This window comes from Lampetra fluviatilis, chromosome 45, assembly GCF_964198595.1.
Source record: "Lampetra fluviatilis chromosome 45, kcLamFluv1.1, whole genome shotgun sequence".
In the NCBI taxonomy this organism is placed as follows: domain Eukaryota; kingdom Metazoa; phylum Chordata; class Hyperoartia; order Petromyzontiformes; family Petromyzontidae; genus Lampetra; species Lampetra fluviatilis.
The window spans coordinates 3,800,193-3,820,889 of record NC_136319.1 but is presented as its reverse complement, the minus strand read 5'-3'; the positions used below and the strand labels follow the sequence as shown (position 1 = coordinate 3,820,889).

The 20,697-nt window shown below is 50.7% G+C and overlaps 1 protein-coding gene across 4 annotated transcripts; it reads right to left on the bottom strand.

Annotated features, from left to right (window-relative positions):
- Positions 1-5,955: 5,955 nt before the first annotated feature.
- NFU1 (NFU1 iron-sulfur cluster scaffold) lies at positions 5,956-19,122 on the bottom strand. Of its 4 annotated transcripts, none has more exons than XM_078876745.1 (7): positions 19,034-19,068; positions 15,361-15,407; positions 14,614-14,729; positions 14,186-14,252; positions 11,499-11,701; positions 10,922-11,096; positions 5,956-7,528 (listed from the first exon to the last, which is right to left on the bottom strand). In XM_078876745.1, the coding sequence occupies exons 3-7, from the start codon at positions 14,658-14,660 to the stop codon at positions 7,442-7,444; spliced, it is 579 nt and encodes a 192-aa protein (XP_078732871.1). In that variant the 5' UTR covers positions 14,661-14,729; positions 15,361-15,407; positions 19,034-19,068; the 3' UTR covers positions 5,956-7,441. The 4 variants fall into 4 exon arrangements, with proteins under 4 accessions (XP_078732871.1, XP_078732872.1, XP_078732870.1 ...); XM_078876744.1 differs by lacking the exon at positions 19,034-19,068 and adding an exon at positions 18,396-18,404 and having other exon boundaries at positions 5,962-7,528; positions 14,614-14,749; positions 15,361-15,410; XM_078876743.1 differs by having other exon boundaries at positions 5,965-7,528; positions 14,614-14,749; positions 19,034-19,122.
- Positions 19,123-20,697: the final 1,575 nt, after the last annotated feature.

Genomic DNA, 20,697 nt, shown 5'->3' with positions numbered 1-20,697 from the left:
CTACACCTCTGCTGTAGCAGATGGACAGAAAATATGGCATATGTGCAGGACCGCCCTTTCCTGAAACCGCATTTGGGTTCCGCAAGCCCCTCCTCAGCGTGCCTAGCATGGTGATGTTGAATAATCCTTGCCAGGACCTTTCCCGGCACACTGAGTGAGATGCCCCTGTAGTTGTTACAGCCTGTGTGGTCCCCCTTCTTAAAGAGGGGGACCACCAGGGCATCCTTCCAATCCTGCGGAACCCATCCAGTGGGCCAGACTGTTGTTATGATGTCATATAGGGCAGTCTGTGCACAAACGCCACCCTCCCTCAGCATTTCGCTTGGGAGATCATCTCTGCCCGGTGCCTTTCCTGGTCTACGACTCTGGATCGCCTTCAGTACTTCCTCAACAGATGGCACCTCAGCCAGCCACTCACAGGTGGTGAATTCTTCTTCCAATATTTGAGGCACAGCAGTCTCGGCAGGGTCATCCCCACTTTGTCCCATGTTGTTTTCCAGGCTTAGGGACTTTCCCTCAAACCAGGACCTCACATAAATGCTCAGAAAATCTGCAAACCTGTTCCTGGGGGTCGGAGATTGGATCACCATTCTTTCCCCTAATTATGGTAATAGGTGTGGCGCTGCAGGTTACTTTTTTATGGAATTAAAGAGCGATTTGTGATCGCGGGCCATTGAGGCAGACTCTCTCCTGAGCAACCCGCGACCACCACCCATCCTTGCAGCGCCTCACGGCTCTCCGAACCTCCGAGCGAAGGCTGCGGTAAGCCTCCTCATTCTCCGACGTGGAATTCTGTAGCCGATGAGAGTGGGCCTGTTGCTTTTTCTCAGCCAGCTTGAACACCTCGTCTGTCAGCCAGGGTCTCTGGGGAGGTCTGGACCGCGTGCCCAAAGCAACCATTGCAGCTGCATGAGCCACAATCCTAAGCCTTGCCCATTTTCCCTCGACATCAGGAAGAGTGGGGGACGATTCCAACCCCAGCTGCAAGCGATGATGAAATTCTCACTTGTAACTTTCATCAGCTGAGATCAGGCCACTGAGTTTGAATGGGATCTTGGATGTCCACCCACTGGAGTGGAAGAATGGCAGGCGCAACTTACAAATGACAAGCCGATGATCAGTTGGCAGATCAGCTCCACGGTAGGTGCTGGTGTCAAGGACATGGGCCTGAATCCACTGTTCTCCCACTATATTGTCCAACAGATATTCTTGCTTGGACCCGGCATGCATCCATGATGTTGTCTAGAGGCGCCGATACCAAAACAGCGTGTTGGTAATTACAAGCCCATGGGCTGCACAAACGTCTAGCAGCTTCCTACCGTTGTTATTAAGCTGATCTGGCCCATGCCTTCCAATCACTCCAGACCAGGTGCCAGCATCATGACCCACTCGGGCATTAAAGTCACCCAACAGAATGACTTTATCCCGAGGGGCCACTTTAACTAGCACCTGTGCCAGGAAGTCATAGAAGACATTTGACTCATCGGCCTTGCCTGCATCCCTCCAATGATGTTCATCTTCAGTCATGGCATAAGTAACCACCACCACCACTCCTTGTTGTTGAGAAGGCGAGCCCACAGTTGCCTGGGGCTTGCAGCTTCACACACCTCACCGTCAGGCTCCTACACCCCCTTCATGTTTTTGTTCAGAAGAAGGGCAACTCCTTGTTGTTTGGAAGTCTCCTGCCCTGAGTAGAAGACTGTCTACTCCTCACGGTGGCTGGAGCCAGAGCCAGTCCACTGGAGCTCCTAAATTCTGCAGAGATCCAAGCGGCACTGGTCCAGCTCCCAACAGAGGAGTGGCAACCCCTCCTCCGCAATGAGCGTTTGAAAATTCTACGTGGCCACTGGCAGTGGCTTTGTGTTGTTTCTGTAGAAATCCCGAGGGCAAGGATTCAGTCTCCTGGCTCCGCCAAATGCGATTTGGCTAGGAGACGGAATAGACGCCTGCCCCCCCGGGCAATGGCGGAGGCAGGATTTTCAGGTAGGGGGGGCAACCCCTCCAGCAATGAAAAATGATAGATAGGTATTAGGAAGTAGCGACTTGTCCCTTGCTTTTTATTCGACGCGTGTGCGGCGATGGCACAGCCATCGATCGAGGGTCGAATTCGAACCGTGTGTGATCGGCATCGCGCTCGCTGAAGGTATGCCTTCAGGGAAGTCGTGTACTGTATACGCAACTGCGCACAAATCTGTGAGTCACTTATAACTGCTTTGCCGTTACTAATTGCCAATTATGGACTCAGACTATTGTCCTATCATCTCATAGAGTCCCTGGCACATAATAATATGTTACACAGTGGCAGTGGGGGTCGCAAAATGCCGATTTATTACTAATAAACCCCAGTGTAGGGTGACGTGCCACCCCCCCCCACCCCGGGGCCTACGGCACAAGCTAAGCTCGATATTTTTCACCTGGTTTTGTGGTAATTAAATTTATGGAGGGGTTACCAGCCCCTCGCACCCATCCAGAGCCCCCAATTGGCTGCTGTTGTGGTGGCGACAAGCGCCATGAGGGGAAAGGCTGATTTTGAAATTGGCCTTCCCTCCGTGGCATTGCTCACCACAGCGTTACAGTCCGGCACCACCGAAGAGGTATGGAGTTGCTTTACACACACACACGTACATATACACATGCACCCACATTAACCACAGCCCTTCTTTGACCCGTAGTCTTAAAACCTCCACCTCTCCCCCCTCACCATCCCCCCCCTCCACGCCCCTCCCCTCCCCGCACACACAGGAGTACGAGGCGTAAGACTGCACGAATTATGTTCGTAAGTCGGTGACTGTCCCGTATACACATTCACCCTAGAAAGTCTTCTTTGATCAGTCTCAAACCCTCTGGCCCCCCCCCCCCCACGCAGGAGTACGAGGCGTACGACTGCGTGGGCAACTGCTCGTTTCCGCTCATGGACCACGTGACGCCCACGAAGCACGCGATCGTGCGCGCACTCCTTCACACGCGGCGGCCCGAAGCAGTCATGCGGCCCTGCTGCGTGCCCACACGACTTGAGGCCATCTCCATCCTGTACCTGGACCCGGCCGGCAAGGTCACCTACCGCTACCGCTACGAGGGAATGATTGTGGCCGAGTGCGGGTGTAGATAGGGGACAGAGATACAAGGGGAGTGAGATGGGAGAGAAGGGGGGGGGAGATGGGAGGGATTGGGGGAAACAGAGAGATGGGGAAGAATAAGAGTGGTCACTTATCTTCTACTAGGGCATGATGGTGGCCGAGTGCAGGTGAAGAGATGGAAGAGAAAGGAGAGAGATGAGAGAAAGGAGATTGGAGAGAGGGGAAGAGGGGGAGAGATGTCTGTCTGGATGTTGAACTTCTTTTGTACGTAGCCAACCACGCTAATCGGAGGTGCGGGGGAATGACAGCAAACTAACACGTAAAGCAGTTCTAAATAAATGAGTTTTCAATCTAGATGGGAGAGAGGGGAAGAGATGGGAAGTGATGGGAGGGGAAGAGAAGTCAGAGAGATGAGAGAGAGGAGAGAAGCCAGGGGAGAGTCGATTGCGAGGGCGGAGAGAGCTCGTGGAATAGCGTAGATATTATGGAGAGTGGGAGGGTTTAGGAATAGAACCATTGCCATCTTCACCAATGCAGTCATAGCCATCGTCATCGTTATAATCATACTGGTAGGAACCACCTGGTTCCACCAGCCCACAGGGGATTATTGTGTCCGTCCGTCCGTCGTGCATCCAAAAATGGGAGGGGTCAGGCTGGGGAGGATGGGGAGGGGCTGGGTGGGGAGGGGCTGGGTGGGGAGGGTGGGGTTGGGTGGGGGGTGGGGCTGGGTGGGGAGGGCTGGTCACCCCGTTGTGCCCTTATAAAACTCAACGTTTAACCTACTCACGCCGGCTTGTGCCCGCCCTCACAGTCGGCCATATTTGTGGAATACACCACGCCGCCGTTGACCCTGGCCATTGACCGAGCAACCCAACGTTCCTACCAGCTCCCTCCGCAGGAATGTGTTAATCATCAGTTATAACCGTTATCGGCATAGTCATTGTGATAGTCATCGTCATAGTCGTCAAAGACATCATAGTCATCAATCACAGTGATAGTCATCGTCGTAGATGTTATTGTCGTCATTGTTATAGTCATTGTCGTCATTGTTATAGTCATTGTCGTCATGACGAGGGAGTGAATACGTGGTGTAGATTTTGCGTTGATTTCGATGCCATGGGTTAAATCTCGATTAGGTTACGGTCTCTCGTTGTTAACCTCACCTCACGGTTTGCGTTGTTGCGTCTGTGGCACGGTACTTGATGAACAAACTCTTGTTGATGTTTCAAAAATAAATAAAAACAAAGATGTAGCCCATTCGAAACAACATCTGTGGCGTTTGCTTTAATCTGCGCGAGATTCCCAAACGCAGTGTTTCTTAATGTATTTATTTCGTAATCAGAGTCTTTATCCTGGAAGAAATCCGATGACCTGTGAAGATCTTTTTCACAGATGTCCAGGTGATCCACACCGACTCAGGGGGCACCACGTTGGCTAGGAAATGTCAACTACCTCTCCCGGTATACAGGACGTGGGTTTGATCTCAACCCCCGACACCTGCTGCTGAAAATTTGGAATGTTTGTCTCTCTCCCCATGGTTGTGGATTTTTCTCAGGGTCCTCCAGCTTTTCGCTCCCCATTTAGAATCAACATCACCACACGTTTAGAATATTTAGCTGCTGAATATTTCCTTGTGATGATTAGCCACTTCGTTCAGCCATCATTTGTGATAGCCAGGTCGTTTCTGAAAAAAAGCGATGTAGCTCAATTGGGGCCTTACCGAGTAAAATAAAAAATTGTTTTGGAGTTTAGTTTAGACTCCTAGGACTTTTCCAGGAGGGTCCTGTCGCTGCTGCATTGAACTTTGAGTTTTTTTTGTAAGATGTTTGTAGCCGATTAACGATGAGTTGTTTATTACTCATGCGAGCGGAAGCCGGAGCACACGGAGGAAACCCCACCACTCCTTGTGCGAGGGGGCAATGACTCTATCCTCGTCACGGATGGAAAGGAATGGCGATTACTCCACTTGCCTAAGGAGCGTAAACCTCTCGTCAAGGAGAAATAAACCATCACCACGCGAACTCCGATCGTCATCCTTGCAGCAGCGGCTTTTAGGGTGGCCATCGAAGAAAGATGGCGGTCACCGCATCGCGCGGCGCTTTCAGATCCTCTTTTGCGGCCGTGGAGCTAAGCAATTTGAAATCTAAATTGAAATACTAATTTCTTTAGAACTGATTTTTGTGTTTAGTTTGTTGTCCTTCCGCCCGCACATCTGATTAGCACGGTTGGCTACGTATGGTGCCATAGAAGTTCAAGATACATTGTTGTACCGCCTTCTGGCTCGCCACGGTACGGCTCCTCTCCGACACCCATGGGGAGTTTCACAACATTTGTGCGACGATCCACTGACCCTCGCTGCCTCCGCACTGCTGGATTACGTGCTAAGAACACCCCCCCCCCTCCCCGTCTGTATAGCCCGAACAGACTGTTGGGGCAAGTGCTGTTAGTGACCACCTATGAAGGCCCGGAACTGCACACGAGGGGGGTGGGTGGCCAGCACTAGGCCAGGCCGCCTGTCTCCCCAGTGGCCATGTTTTTAAGCACCGCAACACGTACTTATTTGAGGCTGAGTCGACCTAGGAGAGGCCCAGGACCGGTTCAGATATTCGTCAACGATGTTGGCCGTGAGCGGGACTCAAACTCTGGTCGCCAGGTTCGTAGTGCAGCGCGTGAACCGCTACACTAACGTTCCCCACCCACCCATCCACACACAAACACAACAACCACCATTTGCCACAAAGTGGTGGTGACGTCATGACAGCGCATGTGCCAGACCATATGCAGACCCACAACATGGGTGGAAAAAAACCCGATTTTTACCAGCGGCAGGCATCGGGTTTTTTCTTTAATACAATTAAACCCGATTTCGTGGAATTAAAACCTGGTTTAATGAATACGAAACTCTGATCCAAGGCTTAGGCTGCTTCCTCGTCGGTGCTGCTATCGTACTCGGGGGGGCCATCGGGCACAGGGTAGTCGTAGAATGCGGCAGGCAGGTTGGTCGTGATGAACACGAGCTTCTCCACAATCGTGGGCGCCAGTGAGTTCCTTAGCTTGGAATGGATGAAGCCCATCGTTGAGAAGTGCGGTTCTGCAATTAGAACCAATTAAACCGGATTGCTCCCAATCTCAGATTATCGGGTTTAATATAAAAACACAATTAAACCCGATTGTAAAAAACCCGACTGTGCCACCCTTGACCCACACATACACGCGCCCACACCCACTAGCGCCCGCATGCACACACACACGCACACATGGGCGTGAGATTTACCTCAACTTTATTACCAGCAACTCAGCTCGATGCCAACCAATGTGTGCCAATGACATTTCCCGCCAATTAGTTACAAAGTTTAGAGGCGGGGGGGGGGCAATTGCACACACAAACGCACGTGTAGCGCGCGGCCAACGCCTAGGTAGGCTCAGCCTTCAATAAATTCAACGTAGCAGTATACAGTATAGTGTGTATATATATTTTTGAGTCGTGCGTGGTTGGGGAGCGGTGGCGCAGCGGTTGGCGCATCGAGCCGCACTACAAACCCGGCAGAAACCCAAGTTCGATTCCTACTCACGGCCACCACCAGTGACAGCAGCGATTATCTAAACCGGTCCTGGGCCTACCCTAGGTCGACTCAGCCTTATTACACAAGTACCCCGTGCAGTGTTTTAAACATCAGCACTGGGGAGGCAGAGGCGGCAGGGCAGGTCGTAGTGCTGGTCACCTTCGGGTACCACAATGCCGGCCTTCATAGGCGCTGCTGCTGCTGCTGCGAGTATTAGCAAACAACACTTGACCAAACGGCCTGTTAAGAGGCTATACAGGGGATCTTTGTCTTTGTGTGAATGAGTCTGAGTCCACGAGTGATTCTATGTTAGAGTGAGTGAGTCTATGATTGAGTGAGTCTATGATTGAGTCTATGATTGGGTCTCTGATTGAGTGAGTCTATGTGAGAGTCTATGTGACAGTGAGTCTATGAGTGAGTCTATGAGAAAGCCTATGAGTCAGTATATGAGTGACTCTATGTGAGAGTGAGTCTATGATTGAATCGATTATTGAGTTTATAATTGAGTGAGTATATGATTGAGTGAGTCTATGTGAGAGTCAATGTGTAAGTCTATGAATCAGTATATGAGTGAGTCTATGAGTGACTCTATGTGAGAGTGAGTCTATGATTTAATCTATGATTGAGTCTATGATTGAGTGAGTATATGATGGAGAGAGTCTATGAGTGAGTCTGTGAGAGTCTATGTGACAGTGAGTCTGTGAGTGAGTCTATGAGTAAGCCTATGAGTCAGTATATGAGTGAGTCTATGAGTAAGTTAATGAGTGAGTCTATGAGTGAAGCGATGAGTGTGTTTATCTGTCAAGGCCTTTGTGGTTTCTTCTCCTCCTGCTTCTTTTCAAACTCTTCAAACGTCTTCTCAGTCACATCATCAATTTCATCCTTAACCTGCACACTCACACACAAGACAAGATCCCCTTATAGCCTAAACAGACTGCAAGGGCAAGTGCTGTTAGCGAGTAGCAGTACCTAGAGGTGATGTTTAACACACATTGGACACGGCACTCACAGATACTCATACACAAAGACCCCTCATATAGCCTTAACAGACTGTTGGGGCAAGTGCCATTAGCGAGCACCTATGAAGGCCGGAATGGCACACGAGGGGGTGGGTGGCCAACACCACGTCCGACCGCCTTTGTCTTCCCAGTGGCAATGTTTTTACACACCACACCAGGTACTCCTTCTTAATTTTAGGACTTTCGTGACTGCAGAAATTATTATTTGGTTCTTTCGGTTAAGTCACGTCTAAAGATAAAATAATAAATTAAATAATAGCATATTACGACGTTTCGATTGCAACACAAGCAATCATCATCAGGTATAATGAAATAGCGACATAAAATCTAACCAGAAAACTATAGACAGACATATTAGTAGACAGATATCACCAAGATACATAGAGAGAGCAACACAGGTAACAGAGAGGGGTGATCGTCTCTGTGGGATGGCCTTAAATAGACAGAGGGGGGCGGAGGCAGAGAGAGGGAGGGGGTTAATTTATTATTTTATCTTTAGACGTGACTTAACCGAAAGAACCAAATAACAGGTACTACTCATTATGATGTCGTATCGGCAGTCTGCACACAAACACCACCGTGCCTCAGCAGTTCACTGGCAAGATCATCTCTGTCTGGCAATTTTCCTGGTCTCAGACTCTGGAATACCTTCCATACTTCCTCAATAGATGGCACTTCAGCCAGCCACTCACAGGGGGCATCAACTTCTTCCAATATTTGAGGCACAGCAGCTTCAGAAGGGTCATCCCCACTTTGCCCCATAATGTTGTCTGGGCTGAGGGATTTCCCCTCCCCCAAGACATTACAGAAATATTCATAAAATCTGGAAACTTGTTCCTGGGGGTCAAAGATCGGATCACCATTCTTTCCTCTAAGAATGATTGGTGTGGCGCTGCAAGTCACTTTTTGAAACAATTAAAGAGTGATGTGATCGTGAGCCAGTGAGGCAGACTCCATCTCCTCAGCAATCCATGACCACCACTCACCCTTACAGCGCCGCACGGCTCTCCGAACCTCCAAGCGAAGGCTGCGGTAAGCCTCCTCAGCTGGAACACCTCTGTCAGCCTGGGAGTCTGGGCAGGTTTGGACCGTGTACCCAAAGCAGCCATCGCAGTAGCATGAGCCAGTCCTAAACCTCACCCATTTCCCCTCTGCATCAGGAGGAGGGGGGGATGATGCCAACCCCAGCTGCATGTGATGATAAAATTCTCGCTTGCAACTTTCATCAGTTAGCTGAGACTAGGCCACTGTGGGTTTGAATGGGGTCCTAGATGGACACCCACCATCGGAGTGGAATAATGGCAGGCGCATCTTACAGATGACAAGCCAATGGTGAGTGGGCAGATCAGCTCCACGGTAGGTCCTGGTGTCAAGGACATGGGCCCGCATCCACTGTTCTATCACTAAATAGTCCAGCAGATGTTCTTGCTTGGACCCGGCATGCATCCATGTTGTGTGGATGCGCAGATGCCGGAACGGTGCATTGGTAATTACAAGCCCATGGGCTGCACAGAAGTCGAGCAGCCTCCCACCGTTGGAATTCAGCTGATCTGGCCCATCCCTTCCAATCATTCCAGCCCAGGTGCCAGCATCATGACCCACTCGGGCAATAAAGTCACATAACAGAATGACTTTATCCTGAGGGGCCACTTTAGCTAGCGCTTGTGACAGGTCATAGAAGGCATCTGACTCATTGGCCTTGCCTGCATCTCTCTGCTGATGTTCATCTTCGGTGGGGGCGGAAGCATCCAACACTATTCTTCACCTCCCATTAATGGGGAGGAGAATCCACAGTAGCCTGGGGCTCACAGCTTCCCACACCTCACTGCCACGCTTCAGAAGAGCCACTCCCTGTTGTTTTGCCTCGAGTGGAGGACTTTCCATTCCTCAATGTGAATGGAGCCAGAGCCGGTCCACCGGACCTCCTGATTGCCACAGAGATCCAGGCGGTACCGGTCCAGCTACCGGCAGAGGAGTGGGCAGCCTCTCCTCTGCAGTGAGTGTTCAAACATGCCACCTGGCCACACTTAGTGGTTTCTGGTGGAACCCCGAGGGTGCGGGTTCAGTCTCCTGGCTCTACCAAGTGGGGTTTCGCCGGGAGACGTCATAGACGGCTGTCACCCTGGGGCCTCTGGCATAAGCTTAGATTTGTTTTTCCATGTCGTTCAGTGGTGGTAAATTTGAAGGTGGAGGGGTTACAAACCCCTCGCACCTGCCGAGAGCCCCCATTGGCCGACCGTGGTGGCTACAAACGCCATGAGGGGAAGCAGCCGATTGGTATCGGCCTTTCCCTTATGGCATTGCGCACCACAGCGTTACCGTCCGGCAACACCAGGGAGGTAGGGGGCTAGATTTGAAGCTTTCGTGACTGCAAGGATTCATACTGTTAGGTTTTTTCGGTAAAGTCACGTAGGTAAAAAGAAAAAATTTTAAATAAATTAATAAATCACGACGTTTCGGAGGCAACACAAGTGTCCGTCATCAGGTGGGACCGTCACAGCTAAATTTACTGTATCAAGTGATACAGTAAATTTAGCTGTGACGGTCCCACCTGATGACGGAGACTTGTGTTGCCTCCGAAACGTCGCGATTTATTAATTTATTTCTATTATTATTCATATTATTTTATTATTTATTTTTACCTACGTGACTTTACCGAAAAAACCTAAGAGTAGGTAGGGGGCTGTTTTACCAGACACGCACGCGCTCATATACTAACACACACAGCGGCCTTTGTCTCCCCAGCGGCGATGCCAACTTACGCACCACTGCACCAGGTACTCATTTGAGGCTGAGTCGACCTAGGGGAGGCCCAGGGCTAGTTCAGGTAATCGCCATCATTGGTGTTGATGACCATGAGCGGGAATCGAACTAGGGTCATTGCCGGGTTTGTAGGGTGCGTACACAAAAGCACAAAGGTCCACCATGTAGCCTCAACAGACGATCGGGGCAAGTGTTGATGGCTTTCACAATCTCCCTCTCTCTACCTCCCTCACCCTCCATATCTCTCCCATCTCTCCTCTCGCCCCCTCTTCCTCTCGCCCCCTCTTCCTCTCCCCCCCCCCTCTCTCCCAACTCTCTCTCACTCCTCTCTCGTACCTCTCTCTCTCACCGGCTCCACGGAGGTCACTTCTGGGACGTAGATCTACATCTCCCCCCTATCTCTCTCCTCTCTTTCACCATGTCTCTCTCTCTCCCTCCCCCTCTCTCTCCTGTCTCTCTCCCCCCAATCTCTGTCTCCCTCTCACCATCTCTCTCTCACCTGCTCCACAGAGGTAACCTCTGGGATGTAGAACTGCATCATGTTCAGGATGCCGCTGCTGAGCGTGAGTGAGGAGGAGGGGCAGGAGGTACAGGCGCCCTGCAGACGAAGCGACACGACACCGTCGCGGAAACCACGAAACTCCACGTCGCCACCGTCCTCCTGAACAGTGGGGCTGGGACAGAGACAGAGAGACACATTGGGGGATAGAGATACGAGGAGAGACACGGGGAGAGAGACATGGGAAGAGAGACACGGGGGAGAGACATGGGGAGAGAGACATGGGGAGAGAGACATGGGGAGACACGGGAGAGAGACAAGGGGAGAGAGACACGGGGGAGAGACACGGTGAGAGACATGGGGGGAGAGACATGGTGAGAGAGACTCGGGGGGAGAGACACGAAGAGAAAGACACCGGGGGAGAGACACGGGTGGAGCGAGACACGGGGGGAGAGGGAGACATGGGGAGAGTGTTTAACAATCACCGCACAGCGTTCACACCAGACGCCCTCACCGCTCACCCCAGACGCTCTCACCGCTCACTACCCACCAGACGCGCTCACCGCTCAGGGCTCACCGTATTCGCGAGTCGAGCAGCTCTTTGATAAGTGCCACCACCTCCTCGTCCTCTCCCCCATCCTCACCCCCAGCCACCGCCACCCCCTCCCCCACCTGGGGGGCGGGGGTGGTCATGGTGACCACGGGCAGCCCCGACGACAGGAAGTCCATGATGGCCGCGAACACCTCGGGCTTCAGAAGCTTCCAGGAGTCCTCCTCCACCTCCAGCGGAGACACCGACACCGCCACCCATCAACATCACGATCGCCGCCATCACCGCCACGTACACAACAACGGTACCACCATCTTCATCACCACACACATGAAACCACCACCCACAACTGCCATTGGCCACAAAGTGGCGGTGACGTCACCACGGCACCTGTGCCAGGCTGTCCACTTATAGGCCAAGTGGTGAAGGTTTGAACACCCACTGCCAGGTCATGGGACAAACCCAGGAGCTATAGGTTGACAGACTGAGATGACTGGCTGATGCACCACCTGTGCCCACTACTATGCCAATTTGCTGTGTTTTAGCCGCACGACACTCCATTCGTTGTTGTGAGCGTCGCTCCTCTGCCGTTCATTGTTGCTGGAGAACGACTGCCTCCAACTGCCCAGTAGCGTCCTTCACGAGCCTCCTCCACAGAGGCCGATATTGACACCGCTGGTACCAGTCATCGGCAAGTCCATTCAGCTCCACATCCTCCTCTACCACATCACTCCATCTCTTCTCTAGCCTGTGCCGTGCCCATTTAGCCCCCTGTATCCAGCCAAACAAAAGCTGTTTAGGCATGTGATGGCTGGGCATGCGGGCTACATGACCCAGCCAACGCAGCCCTGCCTGCCGGAGGAGCTCACCGATGGGACTGTGTCCAGATCTTTCAAGGATTTTGAGCTCCTCAGCCTTGTTAAACCCAGGATGGATCGTAGGCAGGCCAGCTTAAATGTTTCTAACCGGCGATGGTGTTCCATTAGGGGAGTCCACATTTCGCAAATGCAGAGAAGGGACGGCATGATTGTGGTCAAGAAGACCTGAAGCTTCGTGTGGAGCAACAGACCAGGTAGCTTCCACGCAGCGTTATGCAACCGATGAAAAGATGCTGCTTGACTCATTCGCAGTGAGACCGCTGCTGACAAACCAGAGCCGGTCATGAACAGACTGCCCAGGTGTGGGAAACTTTCCACTCTCTCCACAACTGCCACCATCGCAATATACCATCATACCATCACCATCATCACACATGACAAACATGAGACCACCATAACGATACCACCATCACACAATACCGCCATCACCACACGATACCACCATCACCACCACACACACAACAATACCGCTATCACCAACATCATCACTAACATACAACACACCCACACCATCATCACCATAATCACACGCCACACCCGAAACCACCATCACCACCATCACACACACACACACACGACTCACGATACCGCCAACATCACCATCACCATAATCGCCAACATCATACACACATGATACCACCATCACCATCGCGCACATGATACCCATGATGCCACCATCATCACCATCACCACACACACGACACAACCATCACCACCATTATCACCACTACCTTCATATGTACACACACAGGATACCACCTTCGTCAACACCCCCACACACACAATACCACCACCATCATCACCACCACCACTGCTCACACACACGATACCATCCACACCAACACCATTACCACCACATACACACACAATAATAACAACAACAACCGCCATTTGCCACTAAGTGGCGGTGACGTCACCACGACGCTTGTGCCACACAATACCACCATCACAGCCACCACCACACACATAGCACTAACACCACCACTACACACACAAAGACAAAGATCCCCCGTTGTAGCCTGCAATAGGTAACTCATTTGAGGCCGAGTCAACCTAGGGGAGGAGGCCCAGGACCGGCAAAGATCCCCTGGAAAGCCTCTAGCAGGCTGTAGCGACAAGTGCTTTTAGTATTGAGTAGCAGCAGCACCTTTGAAGGCTGGCACTGTGGCACACGAGGGGGTGGGTGGTCAGCAGAGGTCGCAACCGGGTACCCGATACCCATACCCTACGCGATACCCGGCTACCCATACCCAGCCGGGTACGGGTACCCGTTTGCGACCCTGGTGCGGCCGGGTACGGGTAGGCCGTGAGTCACTGGTGAGTCACCGTTTGTCACTCATTTCCCAACGTCTTGTCTCTTCTCACAATTCAAGTTCCTAGAATCAACCCACCCACGCCTGCAACATGGCTTCATCCCAGAGGTCGCAATCGGGTACCCGATATCCGTACCCTATCCGTACCCGGCCAGGTACGGGTAGGGTACGGCCGGGTACGGGTACCCGTTTGCGACCCTGGTGCGGTCGGGTACGGGTAAGGAATCAAAACCCGTTTGCGACCTCTGGTGGTCAGCCATGGTGGGGAGGTTTTGGCACCTCATGAATCACCCAGCCCCCTCCTCCCGACCTCCTCCACCTCCTCCTCCCAAACCTCCTCCCTCCCCCACCCCTTCCACATCCTCCTCCTCTGCCTCCTCCTCCCTTTCCTCACCCTCCCCCCCCCCTCCTTCTCCTCCTCCTCACCTTCCCCCCACCTCAACCTTCTCCACCTCCACCCCCTCACTCATTACCTCACCCATCATCTCACTCCAACTTCCATCATCATCGTCGTCCTCCTCACCTTGGTAATGGTGATGAAATCCGGTCCTAGAAAAACACTCTTGACTCCTTCAACTCTGAACAACTGCCTGAGAGACAGAGAGAGACACGGGGAGAGATGGAGAGAGACACGGGGAGAGATGCAGAGAGATAAAGACACAGGGGGAGAGAGACACGGGGAGAAAGACACACAGGGAGAGAGAGACACGGGGCAAGACGCCAGGTTAGATATTTATAATTTAATGTAACACGCACAGAGAAGTTGGGCTGTACCATGTGTAATGTAATGCTTACAGAGTTGGGTTGTACCATGTGTAGAGTAGGGGGGACCCTGCTAACATAGTTGGGCTGTACATTGTATAGTAGGGGGGGCCCTGCTAACAGAGTTGGGCTGTACATTGTGTAGTAGGGGGGCCTTCTGCTAACAATTGGACTGCACCACCTTTGCACCTGGCGAGGGGGGAGCGGTGGGCCTCCCGCTGAGAGGGAAAGTCCATGGTCCCCGTCTCGAGAATGGTTCGGCCCGGGAGGAACTTGATGCTGTTAGGGTTGGGGGTGTCCTGGGTCTGGACGAAGAGAGAGCGAACTGAGAAAGCGGGAGAGAGAGCGGGAGAAAGGAAGAGAAGAGTGGAGAGTGTGTGAGAGGGGGAGAGAGTGGGGGAGTGAAGGGGGGAGAGGAGATAACGGGAAGGAGCAGGGGAAAGCGGGGGAGAAAGAATGGAAGAGGGGGGAAAGAGAAGGGAGGGAAAGAGTGAGAAAGAGAGGGGGGGAGACATAGACACATTCATACAGAGTGACCTGTATATATGTTGAACTTCTTTAGCACCCAAGGCAACCGTGCTAATCGAAGGTGGCGTGGGAAGGACAAACAAACTAAACACAACAAGCAGTTTTAATGAAATTATTTTTTAAATCTAAATTATGATCATTTAAAAGTGGAGTACAGCTCCTGGTGGCTTCCTAATATCGGAAGAGTGTTCCAGATGCATATGAAAGCGCCGGGCAATGCGGTGACACACAAGGCATGCAGATGTGGATGATGGTGATGATGATGGTGATGATGGTGGTAGTGATGATGGTGGTGGTGATGATAGTCATGATCATGGGCTGGTTGATGATGGTAATGATGGTGGTGATGATGGTCGTGATAATGGTGGTGATGGTGGTGATGATGACGGTGGTGATGGTGATATTTACCTGTTTGTTGAGTAACTCCCATCATTCTGGTCGCCACCCTTAACATTCTGCCAGTGACAGACACAGACAAAGAGTTATAACTACATACTCACATAGACCCACATCGACTCACGCAGACACGCATATACTCACACAGGGACGCATATACTCACACAGAAACCCACTGACTCACACAGAGACCCATATACTCACTCGGAGACCCATAGACTAACTCAGAAACCCATGGGCTCACAGAGACCCATAGACACACAGAGAGGCCCATATACCTAGACTCACATAAAATACAAAGATCTCCCATATAGCCCTTAACTGCGCTGTTGGGGTAAGTGCTGTTAGCAAGTGGTGGTGCAGTGGTTCGCGCTCTTGAGCAGAATCAGTCTCCATTCATCCTGATGTCCAGTAGATGCACTGTGCCGCTAACACAGTAGACTCCCGCTCACAGCCACCACCGCCAGCACTAGTGAAAGCGATTATCTGAACCGGTCATGGGCCTCCCCTAAGTCGACTCCGCCTCAAATGACTACCTGGTGCAGTAGTGTATAGTAAACATCTCCACTGCAAAAAGAGACAAAGGCGGCCGGGCGTGGTGCAGGCCACCCACCCCCTCTCTGCGTGCCACCCTTCATAGGCGCTACTGCTACTCACGACTTACAGCACGGAGGATCTCGGTCTTTGCCGGTCCTGGGCCTCCTCCCCTAGGTTGACTCGGCCTCAAATGAGTTGCCTGGTGCGGTAAAAAGTGGCTACTGGCGGAGAAAGACAAAGGCGGCCGGGCGTGCGTGGTTGCTGGCCAACCCCTCCGTGTGCCACAGTGCCGGTAAAGCCTTCCACAGGGGCTGCTGCCACTCACCACTAACAGCCAAAATTGCCCCCTAAGCAGAGGTTGCAACCGGGTACCCGATACCCGTACCCTACCCGATACCCGGCTACCCGTACCCGGCCGGGTACGGGTACCCGTTTGCGACCCTGGTGCGGCCGGGTACGGGTAGGCCGTGAGTCACTGGTGAGTAACCGTTTGTCACTCATTTGCCAGAATCAACCCACCCGCGCCTGCAACATGGCTTCATCCCAGAGGTCACAATTGGGTACGGCCAGGTACGGGTACCCGTTTGCGACCCTGGTGCGGCCAGGTACGGGTAAGGAATCAAAACCCGTTTGCGACCTCTGCCTGACAGCCCCCTTGCACGAGAGGCGACACACGGGAAGGATCTTTGCGCGGCTGTGTTTGTGTGGTGGTTGTGGGGAGCGGTGGCGCAGCGGTTAGCGCTACGAACCTGGCGCCCCGGGATCGATTCCCGCTCACGGCCAACACCCCGGTTGATAACGATTATTTGAACCGGTCCTAGGCTCTCCCCTAGGTCGACTCGGCCTCAAATGTGCACCCGGTGCGATGTAAACATCGCCGCTGGGGAGACAAAGGCGGTCGGGCGTTGTGTTGACCACTTCCCCCCCAACCTCGTGTGCCGTGCTTGGCCTTTACGGGTGCTGCTACTTGCTAACTGCGCTTGCCTCTCAAAGTTCAAAGTTAATTTATTAGGTATAGCCCTGTGAGCCATTCGGCTCTTGAATCGGGTGCAACCGCAACAAACAAAAAAACATGAACAAGAAAACATCTTAAAGTGACTATGTGCAAATAGAAAATCCAAGAAAAGACAGCTAAACATTGCAGAAAAATCACCGTACATCAATCCTGTGCAAATATCCCAGTGGGATGCAAGTCAAACAACAACAACAACCACAAGACAACTTAGATTAAGGCCATCAGTCTAACTCTGTACTACAACAAACAAACATGGCCAAACCAAAAAACTTTTCGAAAATCACCAAAATAAAGCCATAAAAGCAATGAAACAGTGGTCATAGGAACTGTGACCGAATTTTCACAATAAACGACGTAAACAACATACATGTACTACCATAGCTGGCTGCATGAGTCACTCCACAACAGCAGGAGCATCAGTCAGAGTATCAACAGTCTGTTGCAGGCTACACGGGGGATCATTGTCTTTGTTGGGAGTCATCATCGCCCAGGTCGCAACTCGCTGCGACGTTGCTTCCTGTGTGCACCCCGAACGAGGTTCCTTTCGCGGGGGACGGGTTTGGAGTTTGCGTTTGTAAAAGGGGAAAAATAGACGATGCGTTATGGGGGTTTTTATCTCTCTCTCAAATTTAGCATTCTCAAGAAGAACGTAATCAACCAAGTAGGGTGTTGACTGTTATGTTATCCGACTCTCTGTTGTATTACATTACATTTCTAAGTATACTAGATTTGTGTTTCTATTTCATTTATACCTGATGATGATTGCATGTGTTGCAATCGAAACGTCGTATGCTAGTATTTAATCTATTACTTTCTCGATTTAAAGCTTTCGTGACTGCAGGGATTCATCTTCTTGGTTCTTTCGGTAAAGTCACGTAGAAGGGAAGTAATAAAATAATAAAAATAAAACATAATAAAACAATTCTCACGACGTTTCGGCCACAACGCAAGCAGCCGTCCTCAGGCGAAGAATGAGAACATTATCAAGCTAGGAGCTTATATAGGTGTAGCGAGGAGGAGCGCCTTAACAAAAGAATGTGCATATGAAGAGGAATTTAGCATACCAATGGGCAATGCATAGGAGGTGGGCGGAGGGGTTGCATAATGCATGGGCATAATGGGACTTTGAAACCCCTCCGCCCACCTCCTATGCATTGCCCATTGGTATGCTAAATTCCTCTTCATATGCACATTCTTTTGTTAAGGCGCTCCTCCTCGCTACACCTATATAAGCTCCTAGCTTGATAATGTTCTCATTCTTCGCCTGAGGACGGCTGCTTGCGTTGTGGCCGAAACGTCGTGAGAATTGTTTTATTATGTTTTATTTTTATTATTTTATTACTTCCCTTCTACGTGACTTTACCGAAAGAACCAAGAAGACTATTACTTTCTCTTTACACGTGACTTTACCGAAAGAACCAAAGAGTAGTTGCCCCCAAGGATGTTTGTCGATAAAGTCGCTCTCCCTCGCCACGGAGGAGCCTCTCCACCTCTGAACCCCGACATCAAGTTCAAGTTCATGTACTAGGTATAGCCCTGTGAGCCATTCGGCTCTTGAATCGGGTGCAACCGCAACCGCAACAAACAAAAACATGAACAAAAAAACATCTTAAAGTGAATATGTGACGGAGTGCAAACAGAAAATCCAAGAAAAGACAGCAAAATATTGCAGAAAAAAACACCGTACACCAACGCTGTGTGCAAAATCCCAGTGGGATGCAAGTCAAACAACAACAACCACAAGACAACTTAGATTAAGGCCATCAGTCTCTGTACTGCAACAAACAAACATGGCCAAACCAATAAACTTTCCTTCTACGTGACTTTACCGAAAGAACCAAGAATATGAATCCCTGCAGTCACGAAAACTTTAAATTAAAATTAATTTTTGTGTTGAATTCCACACCCCCCCCCCATGAGTCTGTGTGGTGATGGTGGTGGGAGGTTCATCCTCGCCTAGGCCGCAACTCGTTGCGACGTCGTTAAACTTTGTGTGTACCCCCCCAACGTTATTCGAGCGGAGGACGAGTACTCAAAACCGACGTCGCTTCGTCGAGTTTGCGTTTAAAAAGGTGAGGGGAGCGGGGCGATGTTTGTGGATAAAGAAGTCGCCGCTCTCACGGAGCCTCTCACCTGAACCCCGACACGGAGCCACACAGCGCCGCCATTTTTATTGCCTTGTTGTTGTTAGGCGGGAGGAATCGATTTTCGATTGTCGACGATTCAAAGGAATCGATTTCATAGGGCTATACAGTTATGAACGGAGTCGGAATCGATGGTCTCGGGAGCTGTGCGCTAGGTGAATCGATTTGGTGTAGTGGTTTGCAAGGTTGGGTGGGGGTTAAGGAATCGATTGCGCTGGGTTTGAATCGGAATCGTGATTGATACTGCAGAAGTAAATCCGATGAGCTCTAAAGCTCTTTGACGCAGATGTCCAGTAGGGGGCAGACGCGGTTCGTCCACTAGGGCACGTTGAGCGCCTCCCCCACCAAGCAGCTGGAGATGAGAAATTATTTTTCTAATAAAAAAAAGACTCATCTTCTTGGTTCTTTCGGTAAAGTCATCACGTAGAAGGGAAATAATAAAATAAATAAAATAAAACATAATAAAATAATATTCTAATATATTATATTAAAATAATAATATATTAAAATAATATAATACTATAATATAATAATATATTATTATATTTCGATTTAAAGCTTTCGTGACTGCAGGGATTCATCTTCTTGGTTCTTTCGGTAAAGTCACGTAGATGGGAAATAATAAAAATAAAACATGATAAAATACAATTCTCACGACGTTTCGGCCACAACGCAAGCAGCCGTCCTCAGGTGAAGAACAGGGCTGTGGGAAAGAGCAGCCGTCCTGTTCTTCACCTGAGGACGGCTGCTTGCATTGTGGCCGAAACGTCGTGAGAATTGTGTTTAATTATGTTAGATTTTTACTATTTTATTATTTCTCTTCTACGTGACTTTACCGAAAGAACCAAGAAGATGAAAGTGATCATCCCTTGTTCATCGTGACGTCCTTTTTACTTTGATGTCTCAACAGCGTGACGGAGATCGCGTGACGTGAGGGTTCTTCTGCCTTTGTTGTGAGGGTTGTGAGTTGACGCCGAGGAGGGGGGAGGCGCCTCGCCCCCCCATGTGGAGTGACGTCAGCCGCTAATTATTATTAATTGAGGGGGGGGGGTCCATTTGGAGGACGTTAACCTTATGATTATTAATGAGGGGGGAGGGTGCTCTATGTGGAGTGACGTCACCTGCTCATGATGATTAATGAGGGGGGCTGGTCGACGTGGAGAGACGTCACGACCGTTAAGGACATTCCTGGGTGATTATAGTAGGTACTTGCTTTTTTACCCGTCCAGGGACGGGTGTATATTGCAGTAAATCAGAAATATTCAATAGTAAAATAGTTCAGCTCATGATTATTAATGAGGGGGGGTTGCCCCATGTGGAGTGACGTCACACCCACATGGTTATTGTGGAGGGGTGCGGCATGTGGAGTGACGTCACACCCACATGGTTATTGTGGAGGGGTGCAGCATGTGGAGTGACGTGACCCACTCATGAATATTAATGTGGAGATGGGTGCGGCATGTGGAGTGCGCGACCTTCTTGTGCGTTAGTGTAAATTTCCATGCGGGCATGAATATTAATGATGTTATATGTGACGTCACACACGGATGTAGCAGTGTGCTGCGTATATTTATTTTTTTACCGTCACTTTATGTAAAGAAACGTCATATTTGAAGCGACTTTGTGTAATAAATTATACTGGTAGGAACCTCC

Excerpts from the sequence above, each read along its gene's own strand:
- NFU1 (XM_078876743.1), bottom strand. The coding sequence starts at position 19,068 with ATGGCGGCGCTGTGTGGCTCCGTGTCGGGGTTCAG. Across the intron at positions 14,253-14,613 it reads CACCGCTCCCCCCTCGCCAG|GCAGTTGTTCAGAGTTGAAG; the intron begins GTGCAAAGGTGG and ends TCTGTCTCTCAG. Across the intron at positions 11,702-14,185 it reads ATTTCATCACCATTACCAAG|GTGGAGGAGGACTCCTGGAA; the intron begins GTGAGGAGGACG and ends TCTCCGCTGGAG.